This window comes from Sphaeramia orbicularis, unplaced genomic scaffold (genome assembly GCF_902148855.1).
Source record: "Sphaeramia orbicularis unplaced genomic scaffold, fSphaOr1.1, whole genome shotgun sequence".
NCBI lineage: Eukaryota > Metazoa > Chordata > Actinopteri > Kurtiformes > Apogonidae > Sphaeramia > Sphaeramia orbicularis.
This window is the reverse complement of record NW_021941571.1, coordinates 307,736-332,284: the sequence shown is the minus strand read 5'-3', so window position 1 is coordinate 332,284 and position 24,549 is coordinate 307,736. Positions and strand designations below refer to the sequence as shown.

General features: G+C 47.3%; 1 protein-coding gene across 1 annotated transcript; it reads right to left on the bottom strand.

Moving 5' to 3' along the window:
• Positions 1–8,850: 8,850 nt before the first annotated feature.
• On the bottom strand, positions 8,851–17,491 carry LOC115416184 (voltage-dependent calcium channel gamma-4 subunit-like). The gene is made up of 5 exons (XM_030129905.1): positions 17,461–17,491; positions 15,333–15,596; positions 14,726–14,809; positions 10,583–10,723; positions 8,851–9,812 (listed from the first exon to the last, which is right to left on the bottom strand). The coding sequence occupies exons 1-5, from the start codon at positions 17,489–17,491 to the stop codon at positions 8,944–8,946; spliced, it is 1,389 nt and encodes a 462-aa protein (XP_029985765.1). The 3' UTR covers positions 8,851–8,943.
• Positions 17,492–24,549: the final 7,058 nt, after the last annotated feature.

Here is a 24,549-nt window from a genome sequence, read left to right as displayed (position 1 = left end):
GACTCCTTTGACTCCTTTGACTCCTGCGACTCCTTTGACTCCTATGACTCCTTCGACCCCAATGATTCCTATGACTCTTTCGACTCCTTTGACTCCTACGATTCCTATGACTCCTTCAATTCCAATTATCCTTTGACTCCTTCAACTCCTATGACTCTTTCAACTCCTACAACTCCTTTGACTGCTTCAACTCCGGTGACTCCTTCAACTCCACTGACTCCTTTGACACCCTACAACTCCTTCGACTCCTACAACTCCTTCGACTCCAATGATTCCTACGACTCCTTCAACTCCTACGACTCCTTCGACCCCTACAACTCCTTTGACTCCTTCAACTCCTTTGACTCCTATGATTCCTATGACTCCTTCAACTCCTACAACTCCTGTGACTCCTACGACTCCTATGATTCCTATGACTCCTTCAACTCCTTTGACTCCTTCCACTCCACCGACTCCTTTGACTCCTGTGACTCCTTCAACTCCTATGACTCCTTTGAACTGGTTCTGTTGTGTTCTGTTCAATGGTTCTGTTGTGTTGTGGATTCTGCCTCCTGGTTCTGTTCCCTGGTTCTCTACACGTCTGTGATCTGTTTTCTGGTTCTCCTGGTTCCCTTGGTTCTCTTGGTTCTCCTGGTTCCCTTGGTTCTCCTGGTTCTCCTGGTTCCCTTGGTTCTCCTGGTTCTCCGTCTGCGTCCTCCTCCTTCCCTCCTGTGAATTGCACCCACGCTGTTTGGCGCCGTCCTGCGTTCTAAAAATAGAGCGTGTCCGATGGGTCTGACGCAGCAGCAGAAACACAAGCCGCCTCCGCACGCGCTCACATCCACCGGAGCAGACACAGGACGCGCAGGAACGCACGGCGTATACGAGAACGCCTTCAGACACGATACACGGAACAGCGCCGAGTCCAAGACCTGCTGACCCGGGTCTGAGGCAGAACCTCAACATTCAACAGCCAAGGATTCAAGTCCACCAGTATTCACCAGGAGGAAAGAACCAAACACCCAGAACCAGAACCAAACACCCAGAACCGAACACCCAAAGCCAGAACCAAACACCCAGAACCAAACACCCAAAGCCAGAACCAAACACCCAGAACCAAACACCCAGAACCAAACACCCAAAACCAGAACCAAACACCCAGAACCAAACACCCAAAGCCAGAACCAAACACCCAGAACCAGAACCAAACACCCAGAACCAAAACCAGAACCAAACACCCAAAACCAGAACCAAACACCCAGAACCAAACACCCAAAGCCAGAACCAAACACCCAGAACCAGAACCAAACACCCAGAACCAGAACCAAACACCCAAAGCTAGAACCAAACACCCAAAGCCAGAACCAAACACCCAGAACCAAAACCAGAACCAAACACCCAAAACCAGAACCAAACACCCAGAACCAAAACCAGAACCAAACGCCCAAAACCAGAACCAAACACCCAGAACCAAAACCAGAACCAAACACCCAAAACCAGAACCAAACACCCAAAACCAGAACCAAAACCAGAACCAAAACCAGAACCAGAACCAAACACCCAAAACCAGAACCAAACACCCAGAACCAAACACCCAAAACCAGAACCAAACACCCAAAACCAGAACCAAAACCAGAACCAAAACCAGAACCAGAACCAAACACCCAAAACCAGAACCAAACACCCAAAACCAGAACCAAAACCAGAACCAAACACCCAAAACCAGAACCAAAACCAGAACCAAAACCAAACACCCAAAACCAGAACCAAACACCCAGAACCAAACACCCAGAACTAGAACCAGAACCAAACAGCCAGAACCAGACCCAGATACTCAGAACCATCTACCAACATCCCCTGGAACTTTTATTACTGGGAATGTTTCCACGGTAACTACGGAGCCTCTGAACGTCCAAATATGGTCATATCTGATGACCATGAAAAGATGATACCGTGCATGACCTCTGACCTCTGCTCCCATATGTGACCTCTGCCCTCTGCTACCACCTTCTGGTCTCAGAACAGCATGTGCACAGATGGAATCAGATAGAAGGCGACACTCTGTTATTGAATCCACCGGAAAGAAAACACAGGCGTCCAACGAATGTGAGACCAACATGTGGAGATCGACCGCATTTGATGAAAACCGACACAAAGACCTGAAACTCTGGCACCAACCCACAACTGGCAGGAGACCAGGTCAGACCTCCCACTGGAGACCAGGTCAGACCAGTTTCAGAGGTTCTGCTTCTCATGTTTTTATTCTTCTTTGTGAAATTTTAAAGAAATAAATGAAAACTCACCGACAAAACACAAACGAGTCCAAAAGATCCTCCTAACAGAGACCAGGACTAGGACCGGGACCAAGACCAGAACCACCATCAGGACCAGGACCGGGACCAGGATTAGGTGAAACTCAACAGAGACCAGCAGGGGATGAGGTGGAACCAGGTGAAAAGAATGAAGGAGATGACACAAACAGAAGTGACAACACAGGACAGACTTTTCAAAATAAAACAGGAACTGAAACATCTGAGTCTGTTTCCTCCTGAAAACTCATGTTCTACCTGAAGGACCTGAAGGAGGTTCAGAAGGAGAATCCAGACCGTCAAGGACAAACGTCAAACCGAGCAGAAGAACAGGGTCAAAGGAACGGGGTCAAAGGTTAAAGAAGCAGGGTCAAAGGTCAAAGGTAGAAAATGAAGTCTGGAGTGTGAATACCTAATATTAGATGAAAAGACTTCATTACCCATAATGCTCTAATTCAGTTTGTTTCCACCGTTTCTTTAACTACAGATGCTTCGTCTTTAATTTCCTCGACATTTTCTTCAGTTCGTTTTCATTTCGCTACTTTTTGCAGAGACTGAGCTGAAGTCGTGTGGATTCTTCGTACTTTCTTTCATCAGTGAGAAAATGAGGCTTCGGTCCGATTCAAAGTCTGTCTGAGGTGACGATACGTTCAAATGTAGTCCAAATAAAGTCCTGCAGTAAAGTCCACATGGTTCTGGTTTTTAAAGTTTAAATTCAACCGCTGACACTGAATCAGACAGGACACAAACAACTTCATATAGAACTTTATTGAATATATCTATATATGTTTCTATATATGTGTATATGCCTTGTATTTGTGGCTTGGTTGTATTGCTTCCCTTGGTCTCGGTCTGAGTGAACGTTTCCAGGTTTGTGTTTAAACCGCGTCAGAAGCAGAAGTTCTGAACAAGGAGCTGCTTTAAAATGGCTTTTGAACAGAATCTCAAACCTCCAGACATCAGCTTCGAACCGTTTCCTCCCGTTTCTGCGGCTCCGACCGACCCCCCTCTATGATATGTTAACACTTTTAGGATTTTTACAAGAAATCGTCTGTTTTCATTGACAAAAACGGAGCTCCTTGGTCAGAACCTGGACCTCTGAGCCCACACTTTATAGCCCAAAGATACAGGAAGTGTAGAAACAAACAGACATTCAGAATATCTACACATACACCACCCAAAGAAAGAGAGGAAGAGAAAGTCTATTGCCTACAGTTATCCACTAGAACAGTAAAAAACACCCAGTATTTAGGCTACGTTGGCAATGAAAAAAGAAAGAAAGAAAAAAATAATAAAAAGAACCTGAACACAAACAGGAAGAGGCCCAAAGAACCAAGATTAAACCAGGACGAAGAAAACAGGAAAAAAAACCCGAAAAAATCCAAAGTGTGTGAAGATTTTACAGAAAAAAAGAGGAAAAACTAAAAAAAAAAGAAAAAAAAAAGTATATTTATAACATTTATTCAACAACTGGAAAGAGATGAAAGGAAGAGAAACCGCAGGAAATTAGAAAAGAATGAAAGAAAGGATGAAAGAAAGGATGAAAAAATGAAAGGATAAAAGAATGAAAGAAAGAATGAAAGGATGAAAGAATGAAAGAAAGGACGAAAGAATGAAAGAAAGGATGAAAGAGAGGATGAAAGAATGAAAGAGGATAAAAGAAAGGATGAAAGAAATGACAAAAGAATGAAAGAGGATGAAAGAAAGGATGAAAGAATGAAAGAAAGGATGAAAGAAAGAATGAAAGAAAGGTTGAAAGAATGAAAGAAAGGATGTTGCACCACCTGAACAGGAGTCAATGAGGGTTAACCAGGTCAAAGGTCATGGGAACAGTGGACAGATGGGTTCTACAGTCCAGTTCCTGAGTTCCGTTCCACAGTTCGAATCCTTCACATGAATTCTGATGGTTGTGTTTGATGCCTGGTGGATGAGGAGGAGGAGGAGTGAAGGATGAAGATGGCTCATGTCGGTAGCCTAGTAGCATTAGCATTAGCATTAGCACAGTAAGAGCAGTGTTTGTACGGAGTTTATGAGATCAAACAGTCACTTTATAAACTGAGTCCATCCAGTCCGACTCCCACCGCCTCAGTGATTTAAACAAATACGGCACTACTGACTGAGTTTACGCCAAAACAAAGATCCAAAAACGAAAAAAGATCCAAAAACACAAGAAAACAGAAGATGTTCTCATTGAACATATGATGACGGACAGTTTCCCTTAAACACAAGTGAACGGCTTCATGTTCTGGGTCTGATGGTTCTGTTCTGCACATCTGCAGCAGAACATGGAGGAGGTTCTGCTGGTCTGAGGGGTAGGGTCTGGGCTTAGGGGGATAAGAGGGTCTGGGTTTAGGGAGGTCTGGGTCTGAGCTTAGGGTCTGGGCTTAGGGGGATAAGAGGGTCTGGGTTTAGGGGGGTCTGGGTCTGGGCTTAGGGGGATAAGAGGGTCTGGGTTTAGGGGGGTCTGGGTCTGGGCTTAGGGTCTGGGTTTAGGGGGGTTCAGGTCTGGGGGGTTAGGGGGGTCTGGATCTGGGGTTAGGGTCGGAGGTTAGGGGGGTCAGGGTCTGGGGTTAGGGTCTGGGTTTAGGGGGGTTCAGGTCTGGGGGGTTAGGGGGGTCTGGATCTGGGGTTAGGGTCTGAGGTTAGGGGGGTCAGGGTCTGGGGTTAGGGTCTGGGTTTAGGGGGGTTCAGGTCTGGGGGGTTAGGGGGGTCTGGATCTGGGGTTAGGGTCTGGGTTTAGGGGGGTTCAGGTCTGGGGGGTTAGGGGGGTCTGGATCTGGGGTTAGGGTCTGAGGTTAGGGGGGTCAGGGTCTGGGGTTCATCTAGATCTCAGTTCAGTCCTGCTCACGTGCGTCTGAACCATTTCTGTTCGTTCACTTGATGATTCGATCGGTGGACGTCCATACGCAGGTTTTTCTGTTTCATTGTAAATTTAGACAAAGAACCAGAAATGAAACTCCTGTAGAACACATCACATGTCCATCACATGTCCATCACATGTCCATCACATGTCCATCACATGTCCATCTGTCCCTTTGGTCCATCTGTCCTAAACTGTCCCATATTTCTATAAGTGTGTGTGTGTCCGTTCAGTCCCTGCTGTGCTGTTAGTTTCTTTCTTGTGGTCGACGTCAGTGTCAGTCCTTCCATCCACATCTGTTTGTTTTGGTCATGTGACTCCAGTTGGACTCAAAGCTCTTTCCAGAACAGTTTTGGGTCAAATACCAATTTAACTACGAAAGAACACCTGGAACAACAACGACAGCTATTCAGCGAAAAACTAGAGTTTGGGTGACGGATCGTCCTCACACCTCCAAAAAAAAAAAAAAAAAAAAAACCCATGAAGACCCACGTCCTCCTGGTCCTGGGTCTGTGCACGTGTTCTTCACAGGAAACACTGACGTTAACGAACAGAAGAAAGAACGAAACTGAGGAAAAACTGTAAAAAAAAAAAAAAGTCTGAAAATGTAAAAAGACCCTGAAAGAACCGGAACAGTTCCAGAAACACCAGCAACATGACAAGAAGATGAAGAGATGAGCGGACCGAAGGAGGGGGCGGAGCCCAGGGGACAGAGGACGTCCTCCTCCTCTGGGTTCGGTCCAGTCATAGGAGGGGGCGGAGCCCAGGGGACAGAGGACGTCCTCCTCCTCTGGGTTCGGTCCAGTCATAGGAGGGGGCGGAGCCCAGGGGACAGAGGACGTCCTCCTCCTCTGGGTTCGGTCCAGTCATAGGAGGGGGCGGAGCCCAGGGGACAGAGGACGTCCTCCTCCTCTGGGTTCGGTCCAGTCATAGGAGGGGGCGGAGCCCAGGGGACAGAGGGCGTCCTCCTCTGGGTTCGGTCCCATCGTTGGTTCGGACACGGTTCGTCCGTCGCATCACAAGGCGTCGTGTGGACGAAACTGTGAAGGATCGGAGACGTGCTCAGTCTGGATTCAACGGACGCAGGATTCTACACGAGTACGGTTTGAGCTGAATGAAAACTCCGCCCCCTGAGTGTAAACTGAATCTACCCCGCCCACAACGCCACCTGTGGTTCAGCCCTTTGAGGGAACACTGGGCAGATGGCGTCTACGAGCCTTCAGTACCATCATCATCATCATCATCATCAGTCATAAACATTTGAGGTGAAAAACACGTAAAAACCGTCTGAACATGTCCGATGTCACAGATTCATGAGACGATTTTAACGATAATTAACCACAATGACACACTTTGGGGACCTTCAGTCCAAATCTGTGCTCCAGTTGTTCAAACCCTCTCAGTTTGAGTGGGAAGGTCATCATAGATGGAGCAGATTTGACCTTTAACCTTTAGCTTCACCCCAATGACTGAGTGTGTGATAGCAGAGGTTTAGCTCCTCCCTCTGTTCAGACAGACGCTTTTAACTGGTTGAACTGAGCGGACGGCGGCGGATGATGGCGTACGGCAGCAGGCGGCGTTCATGTGTCCCTATGACTGACGTGGCCCTCTACAGGTCAAAGGTTAAACAGCGACGGTCGACCCTCAACTCAATGAACCCGACAACAGAAAACAACAGGACCAGAGCCTTCAACAGAACAGTTAGCACACTTCCAGAGCCTTCAACAGAACAGTTAGCACACTTCCAGAGCCTTCAACAGAACAGTTAGCACACTTCCAGAGCCTTCAACAGAACAGTTAGCACACTTCCAGAGCCTTTAATAGAACAGTTAGCACACTTCCAGAGCCTTTAATAGAACAGTTAGCACACTTCCAGAGCCTTCAACAGAACAGTTAGCACACTTCCAGAGCCTTCAACAGAACAGTTAGCACACTTCCAGAGCCTTCAACAGAACAGTTAGCACACTTCCAGAGCCTTTAATAGAACAGTTAGCACACTTCCACAGACTCCTGCTGTAAAACATGTCAGACTAAATATAAACGTCCTTCCTGGTTCTGGGGGTGGGGCCAATAGTTCCAAACATTCAGTGTTCCACCGTCTGAACACATTCATTTGTTTTTGTGCTGATCTACCAACTCCAGCTCTAAGGTGATCAGATATGGTCATCTTTCCACTGGTCCAGTCTATTTCCTGTATCAGTGTCATTTCTGTTTAAATTCTGTTTTCTTTGGTCTGTGTTTGTGTTTGGATCCATTTACATCTGATCCAACTGTTCTGTTGGGTTTTCAGCTGTAGTCCATATGGAACCACTAGAACTACAATGATGGAGGTTCGAAGGGAAGGGATCGTTAGTCTAAATGTGGTTCTGTGGGTTGGACTGGAGTTGTTCTGTTCAACCTGCTGGTGTTACAGTTATTATTCCGGAGTTAAAGGAGGACAAACTTCTGTGACAGAGTTTTTACTGAGTTTATGGTCCATGCTAATACTAACATGCTAAGTTAGCCTGTATGCTATCCTGTGGTTAATGCCTTACTGTGTGTGCTAACACTAACATGCTAAGTTAGCCTGTCTGCTATCCTGTGGTTAATGCCTTATTGTGTGTGTGAAAACGCTAACATGCTAAGTTAGTCAGTCTGCTACCCTGTGGTTAATGCCTTATTGTGTGTGCTAATGCTAACACGCTAAGTTAGCCTGTATGCTATCCTGTGGTTAATGCCTTATTGTGTGTGTGCTAACGCTAACATGCTAAGTTAGCCTGTATGCTACCCTGTGGTTAATGCCTTATTGTGTGTGTGCTAACGCTAACATGCTAAGTTAGCCTGTCTGCTACCCTGTGGTTAATGCCTTATTGTGTGTGTGCTAATGCTAACATGCTAAGTTAGCCTGTATGCTATCCTGTGGTTACTGCCTTATTGTGTGTGTTCTCAGAGCAGAACTTGGCAGACACACAGTGTTCATAGATAAACACTGTTTTCTGATTGGACCACAGTCCTCCAATAGGAAAACTCCAATGGTCCATTGTCTGTCTGCGTACCAGTCCAGTCCAATGACAGAATGAATGAACTGGTAAAGTTAGCACCACTCATGGAAATAGCCTATCCAAGCTAACACCAACCTTTAGCTTAAATGTCAGTTTTCACAGTAATAAAGTCAGTCCTTTCAGTGGCCACGCCCACTACTGAGAAGTAGAACACACACAACAGTACACACAGTAGTGACACGGCGGGTGGGTGGGGCTTATTTCAGATTGACCTGCTGTCTGTCCAATAGAAGAACATGACAGCGCTGGGTTCGTTTGGAACTATTCACACTGACATGAACCATGTGACCACCAGAACGGTGACATCAAAGTGTGTTGTAACTCTCTTTATATGGCTCTGAACAGGATGCTATCAGATTGGACCAATCCAATGACATCACAGTGGATTCATTCATCTAGCTCCACCCACAGCATCTGATTGGTTGGATGTCTTGGATATGATCATTGATTTCAGGTATTGAAATGACTGTTCTTTATCTGATCTGATGGTTGGTTTAAAACTCCTTCAACTTTAATTTGTGACAAACGGTTCTGCAGACCCCGCCCACTCCACCCACTCTGCCGCCGCCCTACGCCTGTCGCTGTTGGAGTCATGACAGTGTTTAAGGCGGCATCATGACTCGTATAGGATCAGCTGTTTTATGACTGTTGATGATGGCGTCTCAGTACCGAAGGCTCGACCCAAACTCCACCCAGATGTCACCCGCTCATCTTGCCCCTCCCCTACCTCCTGGACGCCGCCGTGCACTGAGCTCTACACCGGTGTGGTCTTCCTGTTCAGTGTGTCTGAGTTGCTGTCCCGGTCCCGTTTGGCGGTCAGTCGGTCCAGGGTTCCCACATTGCCGCGGTCCCGCTCCATGGTTGCCGTGGAAACGGGAGCCTGCGGGGCCGGGGCCGGCGCCGCCGTGGAGGTGTTGAGCGGCGCCGTGTTCTGGGCCGCCGCCGCCGCCGCCAGGTTGGACTTGGAGAGGGACGGGAGTGTGCCGCTGCTAATCACCGCCCCTCCCCCGCTGCCACCGCCGCCTCCTCCTCCGCTGCCACCACTGCCGCTGGAGTCCTTGGGGAAGTAGTTGTGGAGCTGGTACAGCGTGGCCCGGTCCACGGTGCCGTAGAGGGGTGGGGCACCACCACCCAGGCTGCCCAGCTTGGAGTCTCGGGATAGCGTGTACATGGAGATGTCACCGCCGCCACCGCCGCCGCCACTGCCACTGCTGCTGTGGTGGGGGTTGGGCAGCGTGGCCACGGAGAAGGGCGGGGCCGACGGCGGCAGGCTGAAGGTCTTGGAGACGCCGACGGGCGAGGCCTCCTGGGAGCGCGGCGGGTCGGTGGAGCGCGAACTGGAGCGGGAACGCCGGCGGAAGCGGTAACTGGGCAGGCGCAGCATGGCGTGGGTGGTGCTCTTGAACAGGTCAGTGCGTGAGCGGCAGCGCAGCTCCTTGTTCTTCTCGATGTAGATGTTGACGGCGAGGACGCCGACCATCTCAGCAAGGATGAAGGACAGACCACCGAAGTAGAAGGACCAGCCATACGAGTAGTGCCACTTCTTATCCTCGTCCTTCTTTGGGGAGATGTCGCTGAGCGCCGCCGAGATGTAGACGATGACGCCGATGATGTTACTGAGACCTGCACACAAGAACAGACCAGAACCTGAGACCTGGTCTGGACCTGGGTTTGAGACCTGAAGAACAGACTAGAACCTGAGACCTGGTCCGGACCTGGGTCTGACATCTGAAGAACAGACCCGAACCTGAGACTCAGTCCGGACCGGAATCTGGTCCAAACCTGGTTCTGTGACCCGGTCCAGACCTGGTTCTGGTCCAGGGATACACCGATGTATCATCTGTTGTGTTTTATTAATATTTATTCTAATATTTACCTCCACCAAGGAGGGTCTGTTTTTATCAGGGTTTGTTCATCTGTTTGTTTGTCAGATAACCCAAAAAGCTATGGGTCCATCCACAACTTTTTGAGTTATCTGACAAACAAACAAACAAACAAACAAACAAACAAACAAACAAACAGACAAACAGACGAACAAACCCTGATGAAAACAGACCCTCCTCTGAGGTAATGAAGCTTAACAGAACTGAATCTGCATCAAGTAGTAGTGTGTGTGTTTAGTGTAATTACATTCATTCTACTCTCCGTCATCCTCCTCCTCCTCCCTTCCTTCTTCTTTCTCCCTCCCTCTCTCCTCCTCCCTCCCTCCCTCCTCCCCTCTCCTCTCTCCTCCCTCCCTCCTCCCCTCTTACCTGCAGCTACAAACAGGATGCCTCCTCCTCCCTCCCCCTCCCCCTCCCTCCTCCTCCCTTCCTGCTCTCTCCTCCTCCCTCCCCCTCCCTCCTCCTCCCTTCCTGCTCTCTCCTCCTCCTCCCTCCTCCCTCCCCTCTTACCTGCAGCTACAAACAGGATACCTCCTCCCAGGATGACGTTGCGTTTGCTCTTGTAGAAGCTGCTGGAGGCCACACAGACTCCGCCCAGCAGCAGCAGGATGGCGCTGAGGATGGGGAAGATGCTGGAGGCCCGCACCACACCTGGACACAAACAGGGCGGGGTCAGGGTGGGGTCAGAGCAGTGTTAGTATCAGTGTTAGTGTCAGTGTTAGTGTCAGTGTCAGTGTTAGTGTCAGTGTTAGTGTCAGTGTTAGTGTCAGTGATAGTGTCAGTGTCAGTGTTAGTGTCAGTGATAGTGTCAGTGTTAGTGTCAGTGTCAGTGTTAGTGTCAGTGATAGTGTCAGTGTCAGTGTTAGTGTCAGTGATAGTGTCAGTGTTAGTGTTAGTGTCAGTGTTAGTGTCAGTGTTAGTGTTAGTGTCAGTGTCAGTGTTAGTGTTAGTGTCAGTGTTAGTGTCAGTGTTAGTGTTAGTGTCAGTGTCAGTGTTAGTGTCAGTGTTAGTCTTAGTGTCAGTGTTAGTGTCAGTGTCAGTGTTAGTCTTAGTGTCAGTGTCAGTGTCAGTGTTAGTGTCAGTGTTAGTCTTAGTGTTAGTGTCAGTGTTAGTCTTAGTGTCAGTGTCCGTGTCAGTGTTAGTGTCAGTGTTAGTCTTAATGTCAGTGTCCGTGTCAGTGTTAGTGTCAGTGTTAGTCTTAGTGTTAGTGTTAATGTCAGTGTTAGTGTCAGTGTTAGTCTTAGTGTCAGTGTTAGTGTCAGTGTTAGTGTTAGTCTTAGTGTTAGTGTCAGTGTCAGTGTTAGTGTCAGTGTTATTGTCAGTGTTAGTGTTAGTGTCAGTGTTAGTGTTAGTGTCAGTGATAGTGTCGGTGTTAGTGTTAGTGTCAGTGATAGTGTCAGTGTCAGTGTTAGTGTCAGTGTTATTGTCAGTGTTAGTGTTAGTGTCAGTGTTAGTGTTAGTGATAGTGTCAGTGTTAGTGTCAGTGTCAGTGTTAGTGTCAGTGATAGTGTCAGTGTTAGTGTTAGTGTTATTGTCAGTGTTAGTGTTAGTGTCAGTGTTAGTGTTAGTGTCAGTGTTAGTGTCAGTGTTATTGTCAGTGTTAGTGTTAGTGTTAGTGTCAGTGTCAGTGTTAGTGTCAGTGTTAGTCTTAGTGTCAGTGTCAGTGTTAGTGTCAGTGTTATTGTCAGTGTTAGTGTTAGTGTCAGTGTTAGTGTCAGTGTTAGTCTTAGTGTCAGTGTCAGTGTTAGTGTCAGTGATAGTGTCAGTGTTAGTGTCAGTGTCAGTGTTAGTGTCAGTGTTATTGTCAGTGTTAGTGTTAGTGTCAGTGTTAGTGTCAGTGTCAGTGTTAGTGTCAGTGTTATTGTCAGTGTTAGTGTTAGTGTCAGTGTTAGTGTTAGTGTCAGTGATAGTGTCAGTGTTAGTGTCAGTGTCAGTGTTAGTGTCAGTGATAGTGTCAGTGTTAGTGTTAGTGTCAGTGTTATTGTCAGTGTTAGTGTTAGTGTCAGTGTTAGTGTTAGTGTCAGTGTTATTGTCAGTGTTAGTGTTAGTGTCAGTGTCAGTGTTAGTGTCAGTGTTAGTCTTAGTGTCAGTGTCAGTGTTAGTGTCAGTGTTATTGTCAGTGTTAGTGTTAGTGTCAGTGTTAGTGTCAGTGTTAGTCTTAGTGTCAGTGTTAGTGTCAGTGATAGTGTCAGTGTTAGTGTCAGTGTCAGTGTTATTGTCAGTGTTAGTGTTAGTGTCAGTGTTAGTGTCAGTGTTATTCTCAGTGTTAGTGTTAGTGTCAGTGTTAGTGTTAGTGTCAGTGTTAGTCTTAGTGTCAGTGTTAGTGTCAGTGTTATTGTCAGTGTTAGTGTTAGTGTTAGTGTCAGTGTTAGTCTTAGTGTCAGTGTCAGTGTTAGTGTTAGTGTCAGTGTTAGTGTTAGTGATAGTGTCAGTGTTAGTGTCAGTGTCAGTGTTAGTGTCAGTGATAGTGTCAGTGTTAGTGTTAGTGTTATTGTCAGTGTTAGTGTTAGTGTCAGTGTTAGTGTCAGTGTTAGTGTCAGTGTTATTGTCAGTGTTAGTGTTAGTGTTAGTGTCAGTGTTAGTGTTAGTGTCAGTGTTAGTCTTAGTGTCAGTGTCAGTGTTAGTGTCAGTGTTATTGTCAGTGTTAGTGTTAGTGTCAGTGTTAGTGTCAGTGTTAGTCTTAGTATCAGTGTCAGTGTTAGTGTCAGTGATAGTGTCAGTGTTAGTGTCAGTGTCAGTGTTAGTGTCAGTGTCAGTGTTATTGTCAGTGTTAGTGTCAGTGTTAGTGTCAGTGTCAGTGTTAGTGTCAGTGTTATTGTCAGTGTTAGTGTTAGTGTCAGTGTTAGTGTTAGTGTCAGTGATAGTGTCAGTGTTAGTGTCAGTGTCAGTGTTAGTGTCAGTGATAGTGTCAGTGTTAGTGTTAGTGTCAGTGTTATTGTCAGTGTTAGTGTTAGTGTCAGTGTTAGTGTTAGTGTCAGTGTTATTGTCAGTGTTAGTGTTAGTGTCAGTGTCAGTGTTAGTGTCAGTGTTAGTCTTAGTGTCAGTGTCAGTGTTAGTGTCAGTGTTATTGTCAGTGTTAGTGTTAGTGTCAGTGTTAGTGTCAGTGTTAGTCTTAGTGTCAGTGTTAGTGTCAGTGATAGTGTCAGTGTTAGTGTCAGTGTCAGTGTCAGTGTTATTGTCAGTGTTAGTGTTAGTGTCAGTGTTAGTGTCAGTGTTATTCTCAGTGTTAGTGTTAGTGTCAGTGTTAGTGTCAGTGTTAGTCTTAGTGTCAGTGTCAGTGTTAGTGTCAGTGTTATTGTCAGTGTTAGTGTTAGTGTCAGTGTTAGTGTTAGTGTCAGTGTTAGTCTTAGTGTCAGTGTCAGTGTTAGTGTTATTGTCAGTGTTAGTGTTAGTGTCAGTGTTAGTGTCAGTGATAGTGTCAGTGTTAGTGTTAGTGTCAGTGTTAGTGTCAGTGATAGTGTCAGTGTTAGTGTTAGTGTCAGTGTTATTGTCAGTGTTAGTGTTAGTGTCAGTGTTAGTGTCAGTGTCAGTGTTAGTGTCAGTGTTATTGTCAGTGTTAGTGTTAGTGTCAGTGTCAGTGTTATTGTCAGTGTTAGTGTCAGTGTCAGTGTTAGTGTCAGTGTTATTGTCAGTGTTAGTGTTAGTGTCAGTGTTAGTGTCAGTGTTAGTCTTAGTGTCAGTGTCAGTGTTAGTGTCAGTGATAGTGTCAGTGTTAGTGTCAGTGTCAGTGTTAGTGTCAGTGTCAGTGTTATTGTCAGTGTTAGTGTTAGTGTCAGTGTTAGTGTCAGTGTCAGTGTTAGTGTCAGTGTTATTGTCAGTGTTAGTGTTAGTGTCAGTGTTAGTGTTAGTGTCAGTGTTAGTGTTAGTGTCAGTGTTAGTCTTAGTGTCAGTGTCAGTGTTTGTGTTAGTGTCAGTGTTACAGTGACACCACAGTGGACATTAGGGCTTAGATCTGGATCAGAACATGTTCATCCACCACTGAATGTGAAGACGAGTTAAAGATCTGATGAGGACAATCTGTGTCCAAACTCAGAGACAGACCAACCAGACCAAAAATACAGAAAAAACACAGAATACACTGTGTTGTTGTGTGTTATTTTGTGTTGTTGTGTTGTGCTTGGTGTGTTGTGCAGAGGTCAAACCCAGTGTTCAGTCTGTGTTGGACATAAAGCTGTGACATCATCCTGAACAGAAAGAGACGTTTACATCAGACACAGACGTACGCTGGACAGAAACACAATGGAATGAAACTGAGTCTGAGCTGAAAAGAACCTGGAAGAAACAGAAATACACACAATACACACACACAATACACACACCTGTAGGACACCCCAGACCCAAAATACACACAATATACACAATACACACACAATATAAACAATACAACCACAATATACACAACACACACACCTCCATATATTCATCCTCTTCTCTCCAACCACCACTGATCTGCACACACTGTACAACATGTGACGCCTCCACTGTGTGTGTGTGTGTGTGTGTGTATGTGTATTTGAGTGTATGTTGTGTGTGTTTGTGTGTGTGTATGTATATTTGAGTGTGTGTTATGTGTAGTGTGTGTATTGTGTTGTGTGTGTGTGTTGTGTGTAGTGTGTGTGTGTGTGTGTGTGTGTGTGTGTGTGTGTCACTCACGTAGTAAATACTCTGCAGCGTCCTGGTCGTAGTCGGCATCCTCTGGGAAATGATTGATCTGAGAACAAACGCCACGTTTCAAACCTGGAGGAAGAAGAGGAGGACCAAAGGAGTCAGGACAAGAAGAAAGAGAGAATGAACGAAAACAGAAAAACAGAACAAACGAAAACAGAAAAATAAAGAACGAGTGAAAACAGAAAAACAAAGAATGAACAAAAACCGAAAAATAAAGAACAAAAACAAAAAAACAAAAAACGAGTGAAAACAGAAAAACAGAACGAATGAAAACAGAAAAACAAAGAACAAAAACAGAAAAACAAAAAACAAGTGAAAACAGAAAAACAAAGAACGAACGAAAACAGAAAAACAAAGAACGAACGAAAACAGAAAAACAAAGAACGAACGAAAACAGAAAAACAAAGAACGAACGAAAACAGAAAAGAAGATGAAGGTGATGATGATGAAGGTGATGATGAAAATGACATGTGGGACAGATCTGATGTAAACCTGTTCTTCTAGAACCTGGAGGATCAGATGGACCAGGGACCCCAGGTGGATCTGTGTCCTCCTGGTCCTGGTAACATCTGTTGTGACCCCCCCCCAGTACCTTCCAGGCAGCAGATCCTCCAGAGCCCAGAGTGGGTCAGGGCTCCCGGGTCCTTCTTGTCCTTGCTGGAGTCCTGGTTCTGGTTGGGGTCAGTGCTGGAGTTGGCCGTGCTGTTGCAGATGAAGGCGCGGGCGTACAGCCAGTAGTCCGTCCCGATGGCCACGGTCATGAGGGCGAAGGCGGCGAACGCCCCCATGGTGGTCAGCAGGACCTGGATCCCACGCTCACACCACACCATGGCAGGACGGGGCAGGAAGCTCAGATCTGTGGACCAGAACCAGACCATGTTGATATAGGACCAGGACAGGGAGAACCAGAACCAGACCACTTTTAATATAAGACCAGGACAGGGAGAACCAGAACCAGACCACTTTTAATATAAGACCAGGACGGGGAGAACCAGAACCAGACCACTTTTAATATAAGACCAGGACGGGGAGAACCAGAACCAGACCACTTTTAATATAAGACCAGGACGGGGAGAACCAGAACCAGACCACTTTTAATATAAGACCAGGACGGGGAGAACCAGAACCAGACCACTTTTAATATAAGACCAGGACAGGGAGAACCAGAACCAGACCACTTTTAATATAAGACCAGGATGGGGAGAACCGGAACCAGAACCAGACCGCTTTAATACAGGACCTGGACCAGGACGGGGAGAACCAGAACCAGAACCAGACCGCTTTAATACAGGACCTGGACCAGGATGGGGAGAACCAGAACCAGAACTAGACCGCTTTAATACAGGACCTGGACCAGGACGGGGAGAACCAGAACCAGAATTAGACCACTTTAATACAGGACCTGGACCAGGACAGGGAGAACCAGAACCAGAACCAGACCGCTATAATACAGGACCAGGACAGGGAGAACCAGAACCAGAGCATGTTAATACAGGACCAGCACAGGAAGAACCAGAACCAGACCTCTTTCATACAGGACCAGGACCAGGACAGGGAGAACCAGAACCAGACCATGGAGACAAGAAAACGACAAAACTGAGATAGAACCCATCTGCTGATCTTCAGGAACCATGAAACCAGGACCAGGACCAGAACCAGGACCCACCTCAACCCTCCGTGGTCTTTCACACCCTTGGGCTGTTTCCATGGCAACGGAAATCCCAAAATAACAGCGACCACTGGTCCTCTGACCCTGAAACGGATCTGTGAGGTTCGGTCCCATGGGTCCGGTTCCACGGGTCTGGTTCCACGGGTCCGGTTCCACGGGTCTGGTTCCCATCAGTTTCATGGGTTTGTGGCTGAAACATGAACCTGGGACTGAATGTCCACAGGGGGAGGGGTTACGGGGAGGGGTCAGGTTCCATCTGCTTTATCATCCTGACTCTGAGTCCAGGATCCATGTTTGTATCTGAACTGGGTTCACATCTGAACCGGGTCCACATGGACAGACACGGTTCAGACACACAAACGTATGTCCCCTTTTGTCTGTCTTTGTCTCCTATTTTCTTTGTACTTTGGACATAAATCCTGATCCAGGATCAGTGAGACCCACATCTGTGTAAACCATCAGACCTGGACTGAACTGGACCTGATGGTTCTGTTGGTGTCCCGTCTGCGTGTTCGTTTGTTTTTCTCCGTCGTCGACTCCTCTGCGTCGGCGTTCGTCTTCCACCTCGTCTCGGCTTTGACACAAACACGACCATGACACTGACTGGTTTCCATGGAGACGGCAGACCGGTAATGTTCGGTGCTCTCTGTGCAACGAGCTGACGGAGGAGATGGAACCGGTTTGAAACAGGTGGAGGTCCAAACTGAGCTGGACCCAACCCAGATAAAAACCTGAACTGGTTGTGATCACTTATTCACACCAACAGCTGTTGAACCGCTCCGTCAGAACCCCCCAGGGCCAGGACCGGATTATGGAGGGAGGGGGGTCAGCAGGTCTGGTTCACACCTGGACCTGGATCACACCTGGACCCGGTTCACAAGTGGAGCCGGTTCAGACTGGGACCTGGATGACATTTGGACCAGGTCCACAGGTCTGACAGGTATCTGATTGTCCACATCTGGATGTCTATGTGTGTGTGTGTGTGTGTGTGTGTATGTGTGTACGTGTGTATATGTGTGTATGTGTGTGTGTGTGTGTGTGTGTGTGTTACCTGGGGGCATGTTTCTTCCTTTGCTCTCCATCTCTCTCTCTCTCCTCCTCTTCTGTTCTTCTTCTCCTCTTCAGTCTCTGTTGTTAGCTCCCTCTCTTTGGTCTGATCCTCCTCCATCCACCGTTTACCCTCTGATTTCCTCACCACTGCCTCCGCTACTGCTGCTGTCTGTCCCTCTGCTGTCTGTCCCTCTGCTGTCTGTCCCTCTGCTGTCTGTCCCTCTGCTGTCTGTCCCTCTGCTGTCTGTCCCTCTGCTGTCTGTCCCTCTGCTGTCTGTCCCTCTGCTGTCTGTCCCTCTTCTTCTTCTTCTGCGTCTCGCTCTGTGCTTCTTCACCTTGACCACTCCTTCCTTCGTTTCCTTTCCGTTCTGTTCCCTTCGATCAGCGTCTCCGCTCTCATTGAATTGTCATGGCAGAGATGTGAGCTACTGAAAAGGAAGAAAGAGGAGGAGGAGGAGGAGGGTGAAGAGCAGAGAGAAAGGAGAGAGAGAGAGAGAAGGAAAGAAGAAGACGACGATGACAGGAGGACGGAGCAAAGACCAGGACAGACAGACGGACGAGGAAGGAAATGGATTCTATTTATGAACGTGTCTCTGAACATAAGCATCTACAACAAACACGGTTCTGTAAGAAATGATGTCATTAAAACAAACAAACAAACAAACAAACAAACAAACAAACAAACAAACCCCGAAGCGAAGGTCCAAACCTGCATGTGCAGGTGGAACAGCAGAACCACAGAAGCTGCTTCACTTCTACACACAGATTTAAAGCAACAGAAAAGAACAGGCGACGCCACAGAGCGTGCTCAGTTCCATCACCATGGCAACAGTGAATTCCACAGTCTGTGCTGGAGCTGGACAGCGTCTGTGTGTGCGTATGTGTGTATATGTATGTGTGTGTATGTGTGTGAACGTGTGTTCATGTGTGTGTGTGGTTGAACATGTGTGTGTATATGTGTTTATCTGTGTGTACGTGTGTGTATGTATATGTGTGTGTATATGTATGTGTGTATATGTGTGTATATGTATGTGTCTATGCATGTGTGTATATGTATGTGTGTATATGCATCTGTGTATATGTGTGTATATGCATGTGTGTATATGTATGTGTGTATATGCATCTGTGTATATGTATGTGTGCATATGCATGTGTGTATATGTATGTGTGTATATGCATGTGTGTATATGTGTGTATATGTATGTGTGTATGTGTAGTTCAGGTTCTTCTCTCTTGTTGGTTCTTTTGACTGAAGGCCTGGACGTCACATATGATGGAAACACACATATATGAGCACATGACAGACAGATGACGGACAGATGACGGACAGATGACGGACACACGACAGACAGATGACAGACAGATGACAGACAGATTACGGACAGATGACAGACAGATAACAGACAGATGACAGACAGATGACAGACAGATGACGGACAAATAACAGACAGATTACAGACAGATGACAGACAGATGACGTACAAATAACAGACAGATGACAGACAGATAACAGACAGATTACGGACAGATGACAGACAGATGACAGACAGATGACAGACAGATGACAGACAGATGACGGACAAATAACAGACAGATGACAGACAGATAACAGACAGATTACGGACAGATGACAGACAGATGACGGACAAATAACAGACAGATGACAGACAGATGACAGACAGATTACGGACAGATGACAGACAGATGACAGACAGATGACGGACAAATAACAGACAGATGACGGACAGATGACAGACAGATGACAGACAGATAACAGACAGATTACGGACAGATGACAGACAGATGACAGACAGATGACGGACAAATAACAGACAGATGACAGACAGATAACAGACAGATTACGGACAGATGACAGACAGATGACAGATAGATAACAGACAGATTACGGACAGATGACAGACAGATGACAGACAGATGACGGACAAATAACAGACAGATGACAGACAGATAACAGACAGATTACGGACAGATGACAGACAGATGACGGACAAATAACAGACAGATGACGGACAGATGACGGACAGATAACAGACAGATGACGGACAGATGACGGACAGATGATAGACAGATAACAGACAGATGACAGACAGATGACAGACAGATGACAGACAGATTACGGACAGATGACAGACAGATGACAGACAGATGACGGACAAATAACAGACAGATGACGGACAGATGACAGACAGATGACAGACAGATAACAGACAGATTACGGACAGATGACAGACAGATGACAGACAGATGACGGACAAATAACAGACAGATGACAGACAGATAACAGACAGATTACGGACAGATGACAGACAGATGACAGATAGATAACAGACAGATTACGGACAGATGACAGACAGATGACAGACAGATGACGGACAAATAACAGACAGATGACAGACAGATAACAGACAGATTACGGACAGATGACAGACAGATGACGGACAAATAACAGACAGATGACAGACAGATGACGGACAGATGATAGACAGATGACGGACAGATAACAGACAGATGACGGACAGATGAGGGACAGATGATAGACAGATGACGGACAGATAACAGACAGATTACGGACAGATGACGGACAGATAACAGACAGATGACGGACAGATGACGGACAGATGATAGACAGATGACGGACAGATAACAGACAGATGACGGACAGATGAGGGACAGATGATAGACAGATGACGGACAGATAACAGACAGATTACGGACAGATGACAGACAGATGACGGACAAATAACAGACAGATGACGGACAGATGACGGACAGATAACAGACAGATGACGGACAGATGATAGACAGATGACGGACAGATAACAGACAGATGACGGACAGATGACGGACAGATGATAGACAGATGACGGACAGATAACAGACAGATGACGGACAGATGAGGGACAGATGATGGACAGGTGACGGACAGATAGCAGACAGATGACAGACAGACGACGAACAGATGACGGACAGATAGCAGACAGATGACGGACATGACAGATGACGAACAGATGATGGACCGATGACGGACGTGTGAGTCATTATTGCTGTGGTCAGTCTGCTGATGTCCATCTGTCCACTGTTGTCCATCCGTCTGTTCATGTCCATCCGTCCGCTGGTGTCCATTCATCCGCTGGTGTCCATCCGTCTGCTGGTGTCCATCCATCCGCTGGTGTCCATTCATCCGCTGGTGTCCATCCATCCGCTGGTGTCCATCCATCCGCTGGTGTCCATTCATCCGCTGGTGTCCATCCGTCTGCTGGTGTCCATTCATCTGCTGGTGTCCATCCATCCGCTGGTGTCCATCTGTCCGTCTTTTGTGCTCCTGCTGCGACGTCTTCATCCCAAACATTTCCCAGTTTCAGTGTTTGACAAATGCACCACTATATCACCACCCCAGAGTCCCCAGGACTTAATGCCTTGCTCCATGGCGCTCCAGCACAGCGGCTGCTTGTGCACGTCCTACATTCGCAGGAGCGTCCATGTCCTGTGGAGACAATCCTCACACAGGAACATTAGTTTCTTCTGTGAACAGTTCCACAGAAGCGGCAGGAAACAGAAAATCCTCCAAACAAGCATGAGAGAGGACACAGCAGGACATGTGAGTTAGTCCCATTAAGGACAAGTTCGTCCACCAGGGACCGAGTCCAACCGAGTCCAACCGGTGACACAAGGAACCCACAAAAGACAGAGACACAGACATGAAGCCATGGACCAGAAGAGATGAGATGAAGACTAGAGGAGATGGTTCTACTGACTGTTCTCCCAGGTTCTTTGTCCTGTTCTTCCAGGTTCTGTTGACTGTTCTCCCAGGTTCTGTTTACTGTTCTTCCAGGTTCTACTGACTGTTCTCCCAGGTTCTGTTTACTGTTCTTCCAGGTTCTGTTTACTGTTCTTCCAGGTTCTACCGACTGTTCTCCCCTTGTTCTACTGACTGTTCTCCCAGGTTCTACTGACTGTTCTTCCAGGTGTTAAAAGTTGGTTCTTCTGTTTCATCCATCAGAACATGGACAGTCGTCGTCCTCCTCCTCCAGAACATTTGTTCCACTGTCGTTTTTTTTTTTTTTTGTTTGGAACACTTTTGTTCTTTGTTTTGGAGAACATCAGTCCAATCTCCCACAGAACTGATGTGGAGGCGCAGACACAAACAGCTAGAGGTCTAGAACCGCTCACCTGTTCTGGTTCCTCTATAAAGGTGGACTGTTCTGGTTCTGTTGGGTCCACTCTTTATGGTTCCAGTCCATCAAACCTCTGGGCCTGTGTTCAGCATAATCCTCCTGGTGTGGTTTTGTCTTGGTCCTGATTGGCTCAGAGTGTTGATGTTCTGCACATGTGACCTGTTTGTTTGAGGCCTTGAAGCAGAACCAGAACCAAAACCAGAATCCAAAAAGTGGGTGGAGTTTAATCTGTTTCAACCTGATGTTAGAACTCATATAAATATAGACTTTGAACTAGAGTTGGATCTGAACATGAGAAGATTTACACGGGTTTGTTCACAACAACTGCAATACAAAATATTGAGGGGGAGGGGTTAAGGTTAAGGGTTAGGGGGTAGGACTAGGGTTAGGGGGTAGGGTTAGGACTATGGTTAGGGAGTAGGACTAGGGTTAGGGGGTAGGACTAGGGTTAGGGGGTAGGGTTAGGACTAGGGTTAGGGGGTAGGACTATGGTTAGGGAGTAGGACTAGGGTTAGGGGGTAGGACTAGGGTTAGGGGGTAGGGGGTAGGACTAGGGTTAGGGGGTAGGACTATGGTTAGGGAGTAGGACTAGGGTTAGGGGGTAGGACTAGGGTTAGGGGGTAGGGTTAGGGGGTAGGACTATGGTTAGGGAGTAGGACTAGGGTTAGGGGATAGGACTAGGGGTAGGGGATAGGACTAGGGGTAGGGGGTAGGACTAGGGGTAGGGGGTAGGACTAGGGGTAGGGGGTAGGGTTAGGACTAGGGTTAGGGGGTAGGGGTTGGGGTCAGGGTTAGGACTTGGGGTAGGGGGTAGGACTAGGACTAGGGGTTAGGGTTAGGGGTGGTTCTGGTCCAACAGCTGTTCCCTCCAAATACCCATGATGCACCACACAGGTGAGCGCTGCAGCTCAGACTAATGATTGGCTTTCTGTCAGGAACATGGGGCGTAAACCAATGTGTTTGATTGACAGGTCTGTGAACACACAGACACGCCTCCATCCGATCCATGTCCAAACACTTCCACCAAATGCATCATGGGTATTAAAGCTCAGCTCTGACCATGATGAGACTTTCAATCAGATGCATTTGGTTCTGAGTCGGACCTGAATAATTACCCAGAATGCATCTGAGTCCAGCCTTTGTGTTGTTACATAATTAGTGGTTTGGTCACATGACTAATGTGAGTGTGACTCATGTTTAGTATAAAGGACGTCATGTTGACACCAGCTGGTTTCCACGGCAACAGCACAGGAACATTCACCCAGGACCCAGTTCACAGCCTCCGTCAGAACCAGGGTCTGGACTCCAGGGACTGGACTCCAGGGTCCAGACTCCAGGGTCCGGACTCCAGGGTCCGGACTCCAGGGTCCGGACTCCAGGGTCTGGACCTGGAGGTAAATATGAGACCTACTCTGTCCTCAGACACCTGGTCCACCTCCAGGTCTTCCTCAGACCGGCTCAGCTTCAGTCCAGGTCCTGCAGTCCCATTGGTCTACTTTCATCTTGGTTCTGTTGAGGTTATACCCACACCGTCCCTGGAGGTCCACATGAGTCTCCAGAACAGCCTGTCCACGTCTGGGAGCTCCTGCTGATGTCCCTGGTCCAGGTCCAGTTCTGGAGCCCCAGGAGGCCTCAGTCCCTGTGGTCCTCTGGTTCCTGACCTGGTTCTTGACCTGGTTCCTGACCTGGTTCTTAACCAGTGTTCACACCAGTTTAATCAGAACCAAGGTGGGAGGACTTACTTGTCTTCATAACCTGGAATGACCACACCCACTGATGATGTCACAGTTCATGAGGAAGAACCAACGTGTCACGTTTGTCAGGAACCGTCACTACACGAAGCTCATAGAACCTGGAACGTTAGAGATCAGAGACTGAGGACGTTCTAACAGGTTCTGTTCAGTTTGTGTGGATGAACCCGTTCTACTTCAGTTCTACTCACAGCGTGAAGGTCAACGTCTACGTGGACGGTGTCTGATTCTGGACCCGGTTCAGGTTCTGGAACCGGTTCAGGTTCTGCTCCTCACAGCATCAGTTCTTCGGGGTCAAATGTTCTGTCTAAACAAAAACCAAACATCAGACCCAGAACACTTACAGAGCCGATCCATGTGCAGACCTGGACCTGGATGAGGACGTGGACCTGAAACCGAATCGGAACCGGAGCTGGAAGAGGAAGACAAAAACCAGACGGAGGCACAGAAGGAACCAGTCCAGTCCAGAACCAGCAGAACCAGGCAAAGCTTTATTGGATTCAAACTGAGAACAAAAACACACTCCTATTAGAACATCTGAGCTCAGGTCAGTCCACATCCACCTGTCCTTGTGTTCTATGTGTTCTATGTAAACAGATACTAGGTTCTATGTAAACAGGTTCTAGGTTCTATGTAAACAGGTTTTAGGTCCAGTATTTACACCCAATCTCAGCTAAATTCACCCAAAACCTGCCAAAATGAAGCGGCTGCAGATGCATGCATTTGCTACAGGGTGTGGACGCTCAGCTTTAGAAGAACCCAGAACATATGGAACGTCAGCGGAACCTCTGGGTCTGCCACATTTCACACCGGTTTGTAGAAAAGATGCTAACGCTGCCGTTCGATGCTACGTTTGTTTCCTTGGAATGAACCGCGGCTCTACACAGATTATTGAACTAAAAAACGGCTACAAACACGGCCCTGAGGCGGCGGTGGGCGGTGAAACGCTACAACACGAACCCGAATCCGAACCAGGACTGAATGGAACCAAGACGGGACCGCAGGAAGGGGGTCAAACTGGACACTGTCCATCTGAGACGGACGGTGGACTCTGGCATTTCTGTTTAAATGTCTCTGATTAAGACTGATCACATGGTCTGACCAAGTCTGAGGGCGGGTTGGGTAGGTTTTTTTTTTGAGGTT